The sequence below is a fragment of the Chiloscyllium punctatum genome, chromosome 26 (assembly GCF_047496795.1).
Source record: "Chiloscyllium punctatum isolate Juve2018m chromosome 26, sChiPun1.3, whole genome shotgun sequence".
Lineage (NCBI taxonomy): Eukaryota > Metazoa > Chordata > Chondrichthyes > Orectolobiformes > Hemiscylliidae > Chiloscyllium > Chiloscyllium punctatum.
In genome coordinates this window covers 79,577,059-79,597,128 of record NC_092764.1, presented here as the reverse complement: position 1 = coordinate 79,597,128, position 20,070 = coordinate 79,577,059, and the positions used below count along the sequence as shown (strand labels likewise).

Below are 20,070 nucleotides of genomic sequence, written 5' to 3'. Positions count from 1 at the left end.
CCAGAACTGCACACAGTACTCCAAATGTGGCCTTACCAAGGTCCTATACAGCTGCAACATCACCTCCCGACTCTTGAATTCAATCCCTCTGCTAATGAACGCTAATACACCATAGGCCGCCTTACAAGCTCTATCCACCTGCGTGGCAACTTTCAAAGAGCTATGAACATAGAACCCAAGATCCTTCTGCTCCTCCACCTTACTAAGATCCCTACTGTTAACCCTGTATTCCGCATTCTTATTTGTCCTTCCAAAATGGACAACCTCACACTTGACAGAGTTGAACTTCATCTGCCACTCCTCAGCCCAGCTCTGCATCATAACTAAATCCTTTTGCAGCCGACAACAGCCCTCCTCACTATCCACAACTCCACCAATCTTCGTATCGTCTGCAGATTTACTGACCCACCCTTCGACTTCCTCTTCCAAGTCATTAATAAAAATTACAAACAGCAGAGGACCCAGAACTGATCCCTGCGGAATTCCACTTGTAACTGGGCTCCAGGCTGAATATTTACCATCTGCCACCACTCTCTGACTTCGACCAGTTAGCCAGTTCTCTATCCAACTGGCCAAATTTCCCACTATCCCATGCCTCCTGATTTTCCGCATAAGCCTACCATGGGGAACCTTATCAAATATCTTACTAAAATCCATGTACACTACATCCACTGCTCTACCCTCATCCACATGCTTGGTCACCTCCTCATAGAATTCAATAAGACTTGTAGGCAAAGACCTACCCCTCACAAATCCGTGCTGGCTGTCCCTAATCAAGCAGTGTCTTTCCAGATACTCATAAATCCTATCCCTCAGTACCCTTTCCATTACTTTGCCTACCACCGAAGTAAGATTAACCGGCCTGTAATTCCCGGGGTTATCTCTATTCCCTTTTTTGAACAGGGGCACAACATTCGCCACTCTCCAGTCCCCTAGTACCACCCCCGTTGACAGTGAAGATGAAAAGATCATTGCCAATGGCTCTGCAATTTCCTCTCTTGCTTCCCACATAATCCTAGGATATATCCCGTCAGGCCCGGGGGACTTGTCTATCCTCAAGTTTTTCAAAATGCCCAACACATCTTCCTTCCTAACAAGTTCTGCTTATTCACATTCCTGATCTCATTGCTGTCGTACACTTGTTATGCCATATAGTGATCGCAATAAATGTCCCTTGAAATACAATCATTGCTATAAAATGTAATCTCGTTAATAACTAAGCAATCTAGTGTGTTTTAGTGTGTTCCAAAGTTTTACAGCCAACAGATTGTAATTGAAAGTGAACTTACTTGGTAAATGTGGCAGACTCTTTGTACAGAGCAGTCTCACAAGTAGCAAGGATGAATGGTATCTAGCATGCTGAGGACTTGCTGTTAATTTTGAATAATGTTGCAAACTCTTTTGTTCACCTGTACAACCTTTTGGTTAAGTAATTGAACTGCATGTTTTGCTTCCTGTTCCCAATCTTTCCAATAGAATTATTTCTTCCTGAAGTATTTTTGAGGCGCTTGTTTTAGGTTTGGTCGATTACTTCTACTTCACTGCCTTTTGCAATTCCATTTTTCACTCTTTACTCTTTCAGCCTTCACTTTTCTCTGTATTCATTTTTTAAACTAACGCCCAATTATCTTATGTACGTTTCCTTTAGGAAAATTGAATTTTTCTCAACTTGCCTTCATTTAGAGGTCCTGGTGAGTCTGACTACTTATAGCGAAACTATAGTCATGTCATGGTTCTGCAAGACGTGAGTTATTTTTCCCGTCCTCTCAACTTCTAATTTGGCTCAGATCTGCCAGGCTTTCCTATTGAACAGTAGCCAATTTGTCCAGTACCGGCTGCTGATAAAGCAGATCCCAGGATAAGAATTTCCCTTATCAAAAAGAAATCTGGGGTGGCAGCTAGAAAATGCAACAAAACGGAAAGTGACCAGAAATCCTATGTTGTAGACAGATTTCTGGGATTAGATATTACTCCACCTAAGGGCTGAAAAAAGAAATCTGCCGCAGACATAGTCTATTTAGCTTTTTATACATTCTGTCCTTAGACTTGGAAGAATTTCAGCATTAGTTCTAGTATATCTGTCATGTTTTAGATGATTTAAAGCAAGCTCAAGTTAAAGTACACTTTCCTCCTCCTTCCTTGAACTTCCTGATGACTTTGAGTCAGGAGCAGGTGGGGACAGTGTAGGATGCAGTGAAGATTGCTGTGGTCTATTAGTACATGAATGGTCAGATTCATGTGACTGAGCAAGAGCGATGAGTCAGAGCCTAGTTTCTACATAGGAATGTAGATCTCTGAAAGACTCTTTTGGGGATTTATGATTTGGGGGAGGGCAGACTAGTTGTCTGTGGTCTCTGGCATTTCCTGTTGGTGTGAATTTGCTGGACGTTGCTGTGACTGCACTGATTCATGGTCTCCAATTACAGAAGCTGTGGGAGGGCATGGTTACTACTGCTACCTTCCTACCAAAACCAGAAACACACTTCATGAAGATAAAAGCAAGATTCTGAGTCGTAAGGAGAGAGAGAGAAGGTTTAGCACGTGGTCAAGCAGGAGTCCAAGGTTGACCAGTTGCTGTGGATCAAGGATCCGTATCTGGCAAATGTTATGACATATGGCTGAGGGAGCAAAATCCTATACTGTATAACTAAGCATTCTGAGAGAGCTTCATCCTAAGGAGCAGGCATATATGTGCTTGCATGACTGAAATTAAATTCTTCCATAGAAGCAAAAGCACTGGTAATAAAAATGTTTTAACTTGGGAGTGGCCCCAAGTCTTGAGAGGTGCTATAAAAATGCATGTCTTTAATTTCAAAACTAAATATTAGAATTGACCATATTAATTTCCTTGCTGCAAGTGACTTGATATTTGATATGTAAAAGTGAATTGTTTAGTACAGAAGAGATTTACTGCACTCTAGTGCTTGAACTTCTTTTGTTTTTGCTAACTTACGGTCAACAAAGAACTTGCAATTTTTCAAGCATCTAACAATTTAACCATCTGAAATAATCAGGTATTTTTTTTCTTGAGTTTTATTTGGGGAAAGGACAGAAGTTTTAATAACCGGTTTGAGGAAGAATAAGTTTATATAAAATCAGAAACCCATTCTTACTCCCCCACTTCCAGTTTTAACCTTTGGAAGCTCACCAGGATGAGGGGAATAGATGAGCCCTTGATATACCCTAAAAGTTTGACATTTTATTTTTATAAATGAAAAGTTTTTATTTTCATTTTGCTGTTGGCTGGCTTTATTGGACTCTAAAAGCTTGAAGGGAGGCAGGTATGACTCTTCCAAGTAGTGTGCTGCTTGATCATTATTTGCATAGTCCTTCCTCCCTGTTTTCTCACCCCCACCATCACCCTCCCCTTGCCACTTCCTCCTCTCCAATCTCACCCATGAGCGTGTGCGCGCACACACTGCTTCTCTCTCCCAGAAGAAAGATGGTTAGTTCCTAATTTTGACTTGCAATTAAGTGCCACTGTTTAAAATTTAGAAAAACCTCGGTTTTCCACACCCTGTAATCTCTATTGTAAATGTCAAGACCATCCTTTGTACTAAGTGTCCTCTATATTGGGTGCATTGGAAATAATGAGAAATTAAAGGGAAAGTCAAAGCTCTAATAGATTCTCTTTGGGGGGATGGTGCAAAAAGACATCACTTCTGGAGGAAGTGTGAGGTTTAACAGTTTGTGTCAAACGATTCTCCACAAGCTAGACTGATTTCTTTTAAAATAAGATTGGACTGTTGTAGTGGAGGTGTGATGTTAGAGAAAGATTGGTATAAATGGACAGGATAATTTAAGCAATATTTTGTGTATAGACATTAAGGTACTGTATGGAAAGAAAAATTTGGCAACTGATGGCTGTGCAGGCAGTTTGAAAGTGACCACAGTGTACCGGAAGTCATGAGGACAAAAGTCCAGGTCAGCTGATGTGTAATTTGCATCCAGTAAAATGTAACTCTTTCCTTGAAGGGGATTTTCTTCCACATAATTTTGTGACATAGTTTCTGTATAGAAATTAGACTCTTGCCCAGACATTTTTTCTAGCTAATTACGTAGCGAAATTTGTTAGAGGAGAAACTGTTAAGAAACTTGGAGTGTTAAACTGCAGATGAGTTTCCTGAGACATACAGCCAGTTGTATACTATGTATTTATTTTGTTCCCTGTGTGCTCCAGAAAACAAAATCCACATACTGATATTCTGATTATAGATTTTTTTTTGTTGTCCATGTTAACTGTTTATGCACATAATTAGAATTGTCTAAAATAACTACATTGTTCATAAATCCTTTTACTGGAGGCTAGCATGTTGTTGAAACTGGTATATTGAGAGGTGTTGTCTGGTATTCTTGATTCAAGTTCTTTCACATCCTTTTGTGATTTATGTTATCATTATTACCTGCAGTTTCATCATTAACAAAGTTGCTGTAAAGGAGCCAAGTCCTGGAACTTTAAGTATTTTCATAGAACACATCCACCTACATCTTATATATCACTAGGTAAAATTGGAGCCTATGAAAGTATCTATAGTGTAGGAAAAATTCATGACTGGAGTGTGATTGTCACATCAAAGATTTCATCAAATTTTTTTTTCATTTTCAGTCTTACTATTGCATTGTGCTTTGGGGCCACATGGATTAAGGCAAACTATAACACTCCTGTGTTGCTTGCAGTTAATGTATAACTTGGAGAAAGATATTTCCAACATTTTCTGTTTATTTCAGGAAAGGCATATGTTGGGGAAGTGAAACCCTGATGTGTGGTCTCTTCTGTTGGCACTGTTGTGTTTAAATTTGAACAAGTTGCATTCCAAAAGCAGTGTGAACTTGCTTTTAATAGCAACATTCCATGACCTGTGTCAGCAAATTGAAACAATTACCGTAAAGTGCAGTAAGTCAAGCTAGCAAAAAAGCCCCATTTTTTTTTAGGCTCCAAAAATAATGTTTTTGTATATATACTAGGTCTCTGTTTTCATGCCTACCTCCCATCCAGGAAAGTTGTTCTCTGTGGCTTAGCCCTCTATCAAAAATATATTGAGTAATTATCATATTGTTTTAAAGTCAGAAGTGACATGCTACCATGTTATAGTCCCAGTAGGTTTATTTGAAATCTCAAGTTTTCAGAGCACTGCTCCTTCGTTACGTCATTGTACTATAACCTGGTATTGTGTGACTTCTGACTTTGTCCACCCCAGTCCAACACTGGCACTTCCACAGTATTGCTGTTTGTGAAGCATGCTGTGGAAAACATTGGCATATTTTTTGCATTTTAACAGTGGCTATGTTTCAGAGGTAGTTCATTGGCTCTGAAATTTACTGAGCTGTCCTGAGGTTGTGCAATGTGTTACATAAATGCAAATCCTTCTTTCCAATTTTTAAACAAGAATGTGGTACGTGAAAATTTAGTGCCGTGGGTAGGTACAGCTAAGCAAATTAACTGATGATCGAAGGCAGGGAGAGCTATTTATTCTTCCTTTAAGACTTCACCATATTGATTTAAATTGAAAAAAAAATGAGTAACTAGGACCCTGAAATAATAAAAGAAATTTAATTAGGATGATTAACTGAGCCATAAAATTACCTGAAAGAAATCCTAACTAAATCTGTCTGATCAAATCTTTTTTAGAATGTGAACCATGATAACCTTTTTTCATTCCCATGCGCCTTGACTTTTGTATTACAAAAGAGAATAATTTTTGTGTCATAACAGCAAATGTGGGAATCTGTAGTCAGTGAGTCTCCCAGATGGATACCTCTTGGGAAATAACAATGTCTTGAGTCACTCCAGCTCTGAATCACTAAAATGAAGCACAAGTTTAAAAAGACTCCAAAACATATGGCCTATCTGGACTATACTCCAGACCAGAGTCACACCACACAGAGGAGAAGAGTATTATTATGTGACTGTAGTCAGTATAGTGATGGATCGTTAGTTGAAGCAAGGAGGAAGGAGCCACAGAATCCATCCTTCTCAATTGGAATGATGCCCCTATAAGTTGTGGAAATAAGAGATTTCTATGCAAGACATATGGGATTCAAACTACACAAGTGTTGTACAAATTCACTTTCGCATCCATGGAAAATCAGTGATAAGTGTGACCAATGGCAAAAATTCAGTCCTTTGTATGCGAGCTAGAGGTCAAGAACTTTTGATTGCAGGATTGCAGTGTGCTTGGCAGAGAAATGAAATTTGTCTTCAAAGTTTTTACTGAACCCTAAGCCTTCAGTAATTTTAATTTTACCCACTTTTTTTCAAATGATGCCTATGTAATTCTCTTTTGTAATGTTTTTCTACCACATGCTCCCTATTTGAATGTTGTCAACAAACTTCATGCATTTGCATCTCTTTAATTACAATGTTCAAATACTTAGGGAACCTCTTTCAGCTTTTCCAGTAAGATATTTGTGCTTCCAAGAGAGACAGTCGCCTTTATTCAGTCCAAAGAATGAAGAACATAATGTACGCTAGCAATTCAGTGCATGTGCTGAGAGATCTCAGCATTCCAGAAGAATACACTTTCATATAATATCTTGAACCAGTCCCTCATTTACTTGGTTGAGTTGACCCCAGTAACCACCTAGCAGTTTCAAGAAGACATGCAGAAAGCCTGTAATTTTGCCTAAACCTATCCCTCAATAGATTAACTAGTAATTTGCCTTGCAGCCATTGGCATTCATTTCACCAACTCCATCTCCAGAAGGAAATCTTAGAGAAACTAATACAGAAGGAGCCCCTGAAAGTCAAGCTGAGATTCTCAAGAAAATCTGAGCATTTTATTTTTAATAAAATGTTTTTAACTCTGAAGATAGGACTTAAAACTGTTAAAATGAAGACAATTTACATAAACTTTTATTCTTAGAGATAAAATGGCTGAAAGGGTGATTGAACTGATGTATTTAAAATGATTTTAAAGTTGTTAGTTTTATTCAACTTTTTTCTCCTTTTATTGTGGAATGAAGTTAAAACTTGGGTTATTCAGGAATAAAACCATGATTTTGAACAAATCACCAAATATTTTCTTGACCTTCTGTGCTCTAAGAACAATCATAGTTCTTTGATCTCTATGCAAAATGAAGTCCCTCATACCTGCTTTTCTGCACCCTCTTTAAGCCTTGACATCCTCATTCGAGATGCTGCCTAGAATTGGGCACCTGAGATCTAACAAGTGTTTATGAAGATTTAGCATAACTACTCTTTCTTACTTGAATATTCTCTTTTGCTTTTAATAAAGGCAAAGATGAGCTCTTAGCAGCCTTCTGATCTATCCTGCACTTTAAAGTTCATATATTGCTACAAGATGTTTCCCATCCTGCACTCTTAACGTTATGCTATTTTAGTTTTGCCTCTTCATTCTTCTCAAAATAATGTTTCATATTTGTGTTAAAGTGAAAATATATGCTGTGGTGCACAGTTGAATTGAGGTATGGTCATCATATGGGATACTACAATTATGACAATATCAGAATCCATGCTTGGAGGATAAAAGCCTTAAAGATCTGATGATGTTGGTGAGGCCACTTTCGAGTACCTCATACAATTCTGCTTTTGGAAGGATCTCATTAAATTAGAGAGGTTGCAGACAAGATTTGCAATGATACTACCAGGATTGGAGGGTATGAGTTGCAAGGAGAGGCTGGATCGGCTGGGACATTTTTGACTGGAGCATAGGAGGTTGAGGGGTAACCTTTCATAGAAGTTTTACAATCAAGAGAGGCAGAGATAAGGTGAATACCATTCCAGAGACTTAATGGTTGGTTTAGTTCCTTTATCTGGCACCGTAGGTGGCCTCTTATTAAGCTAGCTAGCTAAATTGCAGTTGCCCCATGGGTTGGGGGCAGTGGACCTCCTGAATATTAAAAGATATCAACTAAGTTCCCTTTTGTCTTTTGTTAGTGACTGGGCTTGTGAGGATCAGGCGTCAATATGGCTAGATATCGAGGCCTCTTGGACAAAATGTCCGCTCATTAGCCTGTTCTTGAATGAAATGAAGACAGTTACAAAATATTGTCATAACCCGATAATTAATTATTAATACTGTCAAAGTGTGGAGAGCAATGTCTTTTCTTACCCCTGTAGTTGGTACGCCAGGTTTTCAGCCAGGGATAATGGACCCCGGGTTTAAGCTTTCGACAGCTAGGGGAATCTCCTGTTTGGGTGATTTATTTGAAGGTGAAATAATGTCCTTTGACCAAATAACCCTTAAATATAGTTTAGCTAGCAGAGACCTTTTTCGTTTTATTCAGGTCAGGGATTTTATTCAAAAAGGGACCATGCTTTTGACTAACTGCTACAGATCTGTCACAGAGAAGAGGGTGCTTCATGCTTGTAGTTCCCTTTATCATATGTTAGGGGGTGATCTTTGAGAAGATGTTGAGCGGCTTTGAGAGGTCTGGGAGAGAGAGCCAGGGGTTGAAATCTCTATGGACACGTGGGTAAGTACCAGTACCCACTGTCATTGTCTGGGTCTTGCCGCAGGCTCTGTATGTATTGGAGTGCTGTGGCTGGAGTAATAGAAGGGTTCTTGGGGATTGAAGCGAACAGGGACCCTATCTCTCTCCTCCTGGGCCTTTTAGATGTTCATGGGCAAACCTTTTTAATATTTTCACTTTGGTGCGAGGAAAAATATTCTCATGGGTTGGGTCTCTGAAAACCACCTGGGTCTGTCAGGTTGGCATAGGCCAATCATGGAGCATACTATTTTGGACTTTCTTATGAATATGGTACACTGAAAAATTGCACTTTTTAGAAATAAGATATGACTGCCTTTTTGGAACATCTGGATGTAGATTTATCTGCCATCCTAACTATGCTTTTGTGTAGCCATGACAATCTGATTTTGTGAACTTGATGGCCTCAAAGGAGGAATTTCAAATTTATGTGTAATACTTGATGCTCTCGGAGGTTGGGAACTAATGTTTTGTTGTGCTGAGCTTTATTTATTTGTGTTTGTATTTGTTTGTTAATTTATCTGATTTGCTCATCTTCCACATGAGTACAGTTGTGTTTTGTTTGTGTTGTTATTTTGTGCTCTTTGTTTTGAGAGAGAGTGGTGTTGTTTTTGATGGTTTATTGTTGTAATTTTGTAATTTTTTAACAAATCTTTTTCTTTCAATAAAAATATATATTTAAAAAAAAGTGAACACCAAAGGCTCCCCCCCCCCCCAATAGACGGGGGCATTCAAAACTAGAGAGCATAATTTTAAGGTGAGAGGAAATTTTAAAAAGGAACCTGAGGGGTAACCTTTTCACACAGGGTGGTTTGTATGTGAAATGAACTGCCAGAGGAAGTGGTAGATGCAGGTACACTTACTACAGTTTAAAGACATTTGGACAGTTACATGTCTAGGAAAAGTTTAAACGGATATGGGCTAAATGCAGGCAAATAGGATTAGTTTAGTTTGAGAATATTAGTCAGTATGCATGAGTTGGACCGAAGGGGCCGTTTCCATGCTCTTTGACTCTACAGCTACAGAGTTAGGGTGGACTTCAATTATTTTAATATGCACTGTCCTGAGATAATACTATAAAGGGAATTGAAGGGGAAAAGTTGCTTAAGTATGTAAAAGTGAACTTTTGATCATTTTTTTTCCAGCCCAATGAAAATGGAAACACTGTCGGATTTAGTTATGGGAAATGAACTGGGGCAGCGTTTGGTGACTTATCATAATATCAACTTTCAAATAATTCTGGAATAATGCCAGGTATATTGGAGCTGAGTTTTTTTGAAAAAAATTACATTTGGACTGAAATTAAAGATTCCTGGAAATACAGTAAGTGAAGCATTGGAAACCTTCACAGGGAAGATGTTTTGGGTATAGAATAGACCACTTATCTTTATATAATAGCAAAACAATGCAGATGCAGGGAGCCTGAAATAAAAGCAGAAAATACGAGAGAAACTAAGGCCTGGCAATGTCTGTGGAGAAAGAGAGAGTTAACTTCTGAAGTCCAGAATGACTCCCCTTCTGAACTGAAAGCAGGTAGAAAACTGGTGGTTTTTAACACATTGGGTAAAGGTTGGAAGAGCAAGTGGAACAGAAGGGAAGGTTAGAGGGTAAAGGAGATTAGAGATCACAGGTGTCACAGAGCAAAAGAAAAAGGGCAATGATTATAGAGAAGAGAGGGCCAGAATAGCCTTTAATAGAAGGCGTTAATGACGAATACAGTCGGTTCTGATGTAACACAATAGTTCTGTTTTCATTCCATCTCAAATTATATGTCGTGTAATAGCTGGGCCATTTAAACTAATGGGACCGGAATCGCGTTATAGCCAATACAGGTAAGGAAAGTTTGCGTTCTACACAACAGTCTAAATTCTTCAATCATGTTAGAGCCAATTCACTTTGAAAATACACATGTTTTGGTAGAACAGGCTGCATATGTCAACACCAGAAACCAGATAATGGGTGGGAGAGAAGGCAGGGAAACAAAATGAAGGACTCAGTTCATGATCTGAAATTATGGAACTTCGAGTCCAGGAGTTGTTAATTACCTCAACAGAAATTGGGGTGTGTTCCTCCAGCTGGAGTTGGATTTAATTGAAACATTGGCTCACATTTTCTAAGCTAGGACTGTTGCAAGGAGGCCAATCCCCTTGAGGACAGGAAAGGCAGTTAAAGCTGGAGCTCTGACATGATTAATGAGGTTAAAACAAGACTTGAAAAGAGGCTTTTGGTTATAAACTATGTTGTATACTAGAGACCAAGCTGAACATAGATGGTACAGAGAAGATCTAAAAAGAATAAGGGTGTTAAAACATTTGATCTTCGTAAAAACATGGCTGTAGTACTATTGGATAAGATAGATAATGTACATAGGTTGGTAGGACTCATAGTAGAAAGGTAATTCAGTCCATCTATAGATAATGTACATAGGTTGGTAGGACTCATAGTAGAAAGGTAATTCAGTCCATCTGGGATGTTTCTTAAACCATACGGAGTTCCTCTTGCAGCCAGCACAAACTGAGTGGACTAAATAGACTTTCTGAACTGGAAGTAAAGGTGGAATCTTCAGATACTCTTGACTGAAATATTCCAGTCCTAATTAGTTATGAGGAATCTTTCAATCCTGTGAAAGAAAAATTTCCCCTTATCTCTCTCCTAAAAAGGTGAACCCTAATTTTATAATAGTTCCCTGTAGTTTTGGACTATACCAGAAGAGTAAATGTCGTTTCTATATCTAGCCTGTTAAGATATTTGGCATCTGCTACACTACAAACACACCATCCCTCACCGCTCTAAAATGCAGTGGAAATGAGTCCAGCCTGTCTAACCTATTTTCAAAAGATATTCCACTTATTCCAGGTATCTACTAAGTCTCTTCTGAACTGCCTCCAATGCATTACCTCCTTCCTTAAATATGAAAACCGAAACTGCGCGTGACATTAGAGGCACTTTTTAATTATTCACTTGACACAATAAGGGCTCCACTGGTTAGGCCAACACTTAATGCCCATCCCTCATTGCCCAGGGGACTGTTGAGGGCCAGCTACATTGCTGTGAGTCTGCAGTCACATGTAAGCCACTCCAGATAGGAATGGCAGTTTCCTTTCCTAAAGGACATTAGTAAACCAGTTGGGTTTTTCTGACAATCAACAGTGGTTTCATGGTCCTCATTAGACTCTTAATTCCAGTTTTTTTTTACATTCAATTCAAGTACCACCCTCTGCCATGGTGGAATTTGAACCTGGATCCCCAGAGCATTACCTGGGTCTCTGGATTAACAGTCTAGTGATAATACCACTAGGACATCGCCTCCCCCAAATTGTGGTGGTCATTGCTGTGCTCTTGGCAATGTATAATATGAATACAACATCCCTGCTTTTGTGTTCAATTCCTTTTATTTTGAACCATTTTAATCACTTGGTGTACTGCATGCTCTTTGTGACTTGTGCACTAGAACATTTGATTCCCCTGCGATATTCTGTAGCTATTCTGATTTTAAATAACACTATTCTATTCTATTGTTGTTCTTACTATCAAAATGAACAACTTCACATCTTATCACGTTATACTATATCTGCCAGATTTTCTTGTATACTGTCTCACCTTATTTATATCAGCTTGCATCCTTGTAACAACATTTACACCGCATACTTTCCTTCCTATCTTGGTGTCATCAGCAAATTCGACCACCACGTGTTCAATCTTCTCATTTAAGGCCTGATATCAATAGTTGAGAACCCAGCATAGGCCCCTGAAGGACTTTGTTTATCGTATCATATTAATTAAAAATGACCCACTTTTGCCTACTGCAGGTTCAGTCAGTTCCTTAACCACATTAGTATGTTACCCTGTGAGCTTCTAGTTTGTACAATAATCTTTTGTGAGGCATTATCAAATGCCTTCTGGCAATCCAAAGTACAATTCATCAACGGGCTCACCTATATCTACACCACATTTACTCCTTCACCAAATTCCAGTAAATTGGTTAAAGATATTTTCCCATTCATAAAACCATCCAGATTATCTTGGGTTTTTCTAAGTGCTGTTCTACTTCTCTAAGACAGATATCAAGCTAGCACTCCTTTAGATTTCTGTTCTGAATAGCAAGCTTATATTTGGTGCTTTCCAGTGCATTGGGACCTTTCTAGAATTTATTTAAATTAACACTGTTTAATTCATTAGCCATTTCTTTGAAGACCTTAGGTGTGCATGATACTTAAGTTTTTCACACAATACACTTACTAGCAAAGGGACACCAGCAATAATGAATTTTTTAAAAGATTGTAAAGCACCCAAAAAACATATTTAATTGGAAAAGGTTGTTTGTCAGACTGAAGGAAGATATATAGTGATAGTCCCCAAAGATTGGGATAAGCCACTGTTATTGTTATGTACATTAATAACCTGGAATTGGGTATACAGTATATAATTTCAGTTTTCAGAGAGACAGAATTTGGAAATGTAGTTATCAAAGCGGTTGATTGCAACAGAGTTATGAACTCTGACAAAAGGGCATATAACGTACAAATAGCAGAATGTGACATGGTGTGCAGAAGCTTTTCTTGACTCTGTTCAAAGCTGGAATGATTTTTTTTGTTTAGGGGAGGCAAAATCTTTAGATCACTCATGTAATATTCCGAAGCTTTGATAGTGGGAGCCATGGGTTTGTCATATAATTAGATCCTCCAAAATCTTTTCCGATCTGTCTTTGTGAAAGAGTTATGGCATCTTATTCAAGTAACTTCTAAAAGATTATTTTTATTTGAAAATTCACTTCAGGTGGTGAGCAATCAGGTATGAATCCATAAGCTATTATACTGTCTTTTTTCATTTGGTTGTAAAATGCCATAGATGCATTATTACACAAAATTTGAATAGCCTAAAATTTTACGGATCTTGATTAAATAATCCAAGTCTTAGGCAATCAACTGATCTACTGGCCTTTGTGGAAAGAGTGATGTGCTCATGTATAGTTTGAATGGTATACAATGTGCTGGAAACATAAGTGTTTTCCCCAGACTATGTAGCCACTATTCAATGTAGCTTTCAAAACAGACTTATCACTGTCATCTCCACCCTGATATTTAGAATATTATCTTCAAATGACTACTTTGCACCAAAATATTTGGTAGTTTCATGGATGGGAGAACATCAGTCTAACAACGATTTTATTGGACAGGAGAATGGATTATATTTGGTTTCCTGTCAACATGATGCCTTCTTGTGGCTGAATGAAGAATTTGACTAATACCAAGGGAATTGATGAATGAAATATTTTGATAATTGGAGTAATTTATGCTGTTAATTTCACAATTTCATAGTTTCAGCATCCTTACTAGTTTGTGAAATATACTTGGAGTGAGCAATTGTCATCAGTTCTTTAAATTCAGTGCTGCAATTTGTATTCGTACATAGGTTTGCCTGAAGGCTCCAATGATTCTTAATGGAGTTTGTGTGATCTGGAAAGGCTGGATTGACCTCCAGCGACTTGATGGTATGGGATGTCTAGAGTTTGATGAAGACCGTGCACAGGTAAGCAAAGAAATTGGGCCAATTGCAGTTTCGTTGACCAGCTAATATTCTGTGCTACACAATAGTATCAATTGAATTTTGCCTTTGATTCCTGCTAAATGCTTCATTCCTCTTCAGTTAAGCCATTTTGAATAGTTTTATGAACAGTGAATGTTCAGGCATTAAGTTCTTACAACACAAAAGTATTGAGAGTAGCTTGTTATTGTGCCAGCATGTTGTGAATGTCTAGTTTTGGAATCTGACTTTTAGACTGAGGAATTAATTTATTTTGGTTGGAATCAATGTTTTAACTGTAGACAAATGGCATCTGGTTCAGAAATTGGTAAATAGCTCATGGGAATGCACTTTAAATGAGCTTGCAGTTAATTACAGTTTAAAAACTAACCTATATTTCTTTTAAGGTCAGAGGTATAATTATAAATCTTGAACTTGAAATCTTGCATTTGCACCACTACTTGGCTTGTAAAGGAGTCAGGACGTCTACACTTAGTTAAAACATGTATTAAAACTTGTTGAGATGCTGATTCAGGGTAAAGTCTTAGAATGTTCTTGCTGACAGAAATAAGCAATTACGTGTGGATAATTGACAGTTAGTTGTAACTTTGTTTTGGTTTGTGCTGCATCTCACCAAATTGAGTCAGTGAATAGGTGGTGGTTGGTTTTGTCATCTTTGAGAAGATAGTACTAACTTCGTTCTCAGCAAAACCTCACAGGAGAAAGCAGTCAGCTGAGGGGAAGCAGGTTATCTGCTGACAATTGGAACAAGGAACTAAGAGATTCACAATCATGACAACTGTGAAGGAATGTGGAAGGGTATGTAGCCTGTTAAGATATGGGGACAGCAAGCCAAACCAAATCATCATCCCAGATTCATAACATGACAATTTAAAAAGTTCATTGACCTTCAAAATTGCTCAATTGTCTCTAACTGAACTTTAATAATAACATATCAGATACAAAGTTTACAACTTGTAACAGCAATTGACAAATTATTATTAATATAACTGTAGCAGAACATGGGCATGGCTAAGAAATAAGGCAGACTATTTAACATCAATGTCTAAGCCCAATCTTTTTTAACTAGAAACCCATTTTCACATAGACAGTTAGAAAAATTTAAAACACTTGTAATTTGCCGGTTGAACAAATATATGATTGGTACCCAGCCTTCAGAAATCCTAGGTTAATGGAGCTGTAAAAGACACGTCAGCGGAGTTCTTGCTTGAATCCCAAAGTTACTGATACACTCAGACAGATTCAGTAGCTTTCCAGAATTATTCATCCACTTCTTACAGAGGGCTGTTTTCTTCTTAGAACAAACAGCAAGTTGACCACTGCAGTGAAAATCAAACAGAGCAAAACAAAGCAGCACTATCCAGAAGCAACATAGTTGTACTTCAAAACAACAGTCAGAATGGCTCACTTTTTTTTGCCCCCTCTTTTAGCAAGATTGTGTTTGGCTTGTCACTGGTCCTTCCTTGATTGACCAGTTCAGAATCCAAAAGCAATTGCCAGTCCTAAGCCTAAAACATCTTGTTGCTGGAACTATTAGCACAGTAATTAAACTGTAATTAGCTTTCAAGGCCAGTTTTCATAAACAAATGGGAGTTTATTCGCACTTTGCTTTCCAAAACAAGCAGCTGCTAACATTTTGATTCTCAATTTTGGCTCACCGTTCCAAACCAAAAATGAGTAAAATAAAAATAAAATAATCAAAGTCTCAGTAAGCTTAAAAAGATAATGAAAGGACCCCAATAGAATCTTACCTTGGAGGATTGTGAGAACACTGTTGAAGTTAATTCCAGAGGGCTGTGATATACCTTTTGAATTCATTCTAGAAAGAATTAAAGCACCTTAGAGATTTTGTAAAATGAGCAATCATTTTTCAGTACAAGGAAATGATGGGATAGGGTTGAGAATAAAATGTAGAGCAGAATTCATAGCATTAGTTTTTATAATGCTTGTTAGTTTGAAGCTTGCTTTTATTTTTCTTAAAGACATTTGTTTTTGTTTAAAAATATGATATCATTGTGATAAATGTCATTTAATTGCTGAGTGCTTTGTTTTTTTTCTTCAAGCATTGTCACAACCCTATTAGGGGCTGTTAAATGTCAAACTTTCCTAATGCCTCCACTGCATTGCAAAAAGACCTTTTTAAATGATTCACCCATTTGGCATTGGTTTCATTTTTAGAAATGTTTAAATTGTGTATCTAAGCTGGAGTTAATTTGAGATTTTGTTTTCTAATTACACTGGGTTAACTAGCTCAACTGGACAAAAAGTATTGAAGCCTTTGTATTAAAGAGAAGTATGAGAGTGAGTGCAGTTGAATCGCAGACTGATAGCATGTTTAACACTTTGTGCAGCATAAAATATAGTATACATCATTAATACAGTTTGTCTGTTAACTGGTTTAAAGCTGACTTATTTAAATTGTGATGAATCAAAGTTGTTAAGTCCTCCTTCAGTGTTTGCACAACCTTTTTTGGGCTTTTTCTTTCCAGCCCTCTTGGATCTTGTATTATGAAAAATTCGTGAGTTCCTAAAGTTTTGGAATTTGATGTCTATAACTTTACAGTTTTGTTATGGAATTACTGTAATGATAATGCTTTGATTCAAAGCTTACAGGAGGTAAATTGACTTTTTGCTTGATGTTTGTGCTGCTAATGCATGAGATCGACTAAGTATCAGTCAGAATACGTGGTGATTGCACAATATTCAACACCATTCGCGACAACTCGGACACTGAAGCAGTCAGTGTTCAAATGTAATAAGATCTGGACAATATCCAGACTTCAGCTGACAAGTGAGAAGTAACATTTACGCCACACAGATGCTAGGCTATGATCATCACCAATAAAAGACCATCTAACCACTGCCCCATGATAATCAATGGTGTTACCTTCACTGAAACCCCACTATCAACATCCCGGGAGTTATCATTGATCAGAAACTCAACTGGACTCGCTGCATGAATGCAGTGGCTACAAGAACAGGTTAGAGGCTAGGAACACTGCAGCAAGTAACTCACTTCCTTACTGCCCAAAGCCTGTCCACCATTTTCAAGGCACAAGTTGGAAGTGTGATGGAATATTCCCCACTTGTCTGGATGAGTGCAGCTCCAACAATACTCAAGAAGCTTAACACCAACCAGGACAAAGAAGCTTGCTTGATTGGCACTATATTTGCAAGTATCCACTCCCTCCACTACTGACTCTTAGTACACACTGCAGCTACTATCAACAAAATGCACTGCAGAAATTCACCGAGAATCCTCTTGCAGCATCTTTCAAACACATGACCACTTTCGTCTAGATGGACAAGGAAAGCAGAGACATGGCAACTCCACCACTTTCAAGTTCCCCTCCAAGTCACTCGTCATCCTGACTTGGAAATATATCGCCATTCCTTCACTGGTGCTGAGTCAAAATCTTGGAATTCCCTCCCTCCTGGCCTTGTGGATCAACCCACAGCAGGTGGACTGCAGTGGTTCAGCTCACCGCCTTCTCGAGGGTAACTAGGGACAGGCAATAAATGCTGGACAGACAGGGATGCCCACATCTCACAAAATGAATTTTAAAAAGAATGGAGGCTGATGGGCTGAGTTGGCATCCCTTCCTGACTATAATGAAAGCAGTGCTGAAGAAACTCAACTGATTCTGCAGCATCTATAAGGAGAAAAGCAGAGTTAATGTTTTGAGTTCAGTGACTCTTTGTCAGAACTAGACTCAAAGTTAACTCAATTTTTCTCTCTACAGATGCTGCCAGATATGCTGAGTTTCTCCAGCATTTTGCTTCTGTTTCAGATGTACAGCATTGGCAGTCCTTTGTTCTTATCTATCTGAGTTGTTAACATTTAGTTAACATTTTACAGAATTTCAGTTCAGTGATTTGATTAGTATGCTAATTGGTACAGTGACATCTTTAGAGGAAACTATCCTGTTGCCCCATAATTATTCTATTTCTATCCCAATAGTTATTTCTGTTGATCAGTTCCCAGCAGGAATGGTTTAGCACTGAGACAGCACATGGTTGCAAAAGATATGAAAAATACAGTCTGCCCCTCCTGTGTACTATTACTGTAAATCTTATCACATCTTTGGAAGTTCAGGATGATTTACATCTGAAATGCTCTTCATCTAGCATGACCTGCATGCTGCAATTCATGCAATGTTTGAAGAGGCTCCCTGCTACTATACCTGGGTGGAGCTGTTTTGTGCAGACGCCTTAAAGTTGGAAAATAGTCCATCATTTCCTGCTAGCTAGTTCCCTGTAAAATTGTTCTGTTGGAATCAGTGACACAAAGCAACTGATGCTTCTAAAATTGTAACAATAACTAGAGGATGCTGACCAGTAAGTAATCTGTAAGTAGTTGATTCCTTGGAAAAAGTGCTCTTGAAGGATCCCTTCTGCTTCTAAAACCATGTTCAGCTGTGAAGGTTTGAACTCCGAATTGTCAAAGCTGGTAACTGCACACTACTGTCACCTGCACTAATATGAATGCTTGCATGATTCCCCAATTCAGGCATCTACTTGAAGTGCTGAGGTGACTTGTGCTCAAAAGACAGGTGCTAAGTATCCAATTTCAGGTTGTGTAATATTTGCTCATTCATGAAATTCTCTCCCCCAAATGTTTTGGAGTAGTAAACATTTGTCTGAGCTAAAGTGAAATTAAGCAGTAGAAACTGAATGCTGGGGACTGATCCTTTTAACAGACAGCAACCAGAGAATCAGTTTTGGCAAACTTGAAATTTCCCTGCTTTGTGAAAAGTTTAGCATTGCTTTGGATTTGTGCTGTACTATAATGAAAAGAGACCAATCCTTAACTGTGCTAATTAATTTGATTTGTATTTTTCGCATCCTTGTTGAAATAGGAAAGTTCATGCTTAGTGAGTGTTCGTATATTTAAGATTTCAGAAAAGCATTTAATGAGATTCAGAACATCCTTCGAAGTTCTTACTGATTCTCATGACTATTGCTACTTTATTCTAGCTTGCATTTACTTTTGTTTTTGCAGCAGGAGGATGCACTGGCGCAACAGGCATTTGAGGATGCCCGAAGGAGAGCCAGAGATTTTGAGGAAAGGGAGAGATCTCATCGGGAGGACATGGAGGTGAGAGGTTAGGACACTTTTTGTGTTAAGTTAGGGAGGGAGGGGGTGTTACTCTGCTGTAGCATGTAATACTATATCCTCTGCGTTCCTGGAAATTTTTGTAAGGTACGTTTGGAAAAGAGTAGCAATTTAGAAAGTAGGAGCAAGTGTAGGCCATTCGACCTTGCAAATCTGCTTCTCTGTTCAATATGATTATGGCTGATCATTCAACCAGTATTCTGTTATTGCTTTTGCCTTGTCCTTTTGATCCCTTTAGCCTTAATTCCTCCTTTTAAAAACCTTCAGTGTTTGACCCTGACTGCTTTGTGGCAGAGAATTCCACAGGCTCATCACTCTTGGTGAAGAAATTTCTCAGGTCATTGAAAACATTCATCCTGTGTTTACCTGTCTAGTTCAGTTGCCATTTTATAGGTTTTTGAGATGCTTCGTCCTCCCCAGCCCCAAAATTCCTGTAACTCGATTAAACATAGTCTTGTCCTATCCTGTCTCTTTTCATACATCAGTCCTGCTGTCCTAGGAATCAGTCTGGTAAACTTTGTTGTATTCCCTCCTTGTCCAGAACAACTTTCCCCTGGTAAAGAGACCAAGACAGCACACATTACTCCAGGCTTGGTCTCATCAAAGCCCTGTGCTCCAATCCTCTTAGTATGAAGGCCTTCAGTGGCTGGTGTACAATGATATCCAGGTCTTGTTGCACCTGCTCTTCCCAGTCTGATGCCATTCAGATAATCTGTCTTTGTTAAAGTGGATAACCTTACATTTATCCACATGATACTTCATCTGCTGTTCATTTGCCCACACAGTCAACTTGTCCAAATCACACTGAAGAAGCTCAGCATGCTACTCTTAGTTTACTCTACCATCCATTACAGAACTAATTACATTTAGTTTTCTCATCTAAATCAAATGTGTATATAATGAGGTCCAAGCACTGATCCCAGTGGTACTGCCTGCAACTTGGAAAAAGACCATTTCAT

General features: G+C 38.4%; 1 protein-coding gene across 6 annotated transcripts in view; it reads left to right on the top strand.

The window, feature by feature from the left end:
• Positions 1–20,070, top strand: part of phaf1 (phagosome assembly factor 1) — a 175,241-nt gene that overhangs the window by 44,355 nt on the left and 110,816 nt on the right. For 4 of the 6 annotated variants that reach the window (XR_011952326.1, XM_072547769.1, XM_072547773.1 and 1 more), the window contains exons 4-5: positions 13,864–13,980; positions 18,998–19,100. Coding sequence is in view for 5 of the 6 variants with exons in the window: in XM_072547769.1 (XP_072403870.1) it covers positions 13,864–13,980; positions 18,998–19,100 (220 nt within the window). In the remaining variant the exon portion in view is untranslated. The remainder of the gene's footprint in view (positions 1–13,863; positions 13,981–18,997; positions 19,101–20,070) is intronic. The other 2 variants (XM_072547772.1, XM_072547774.1) reach the window with 1 other exon arrangement.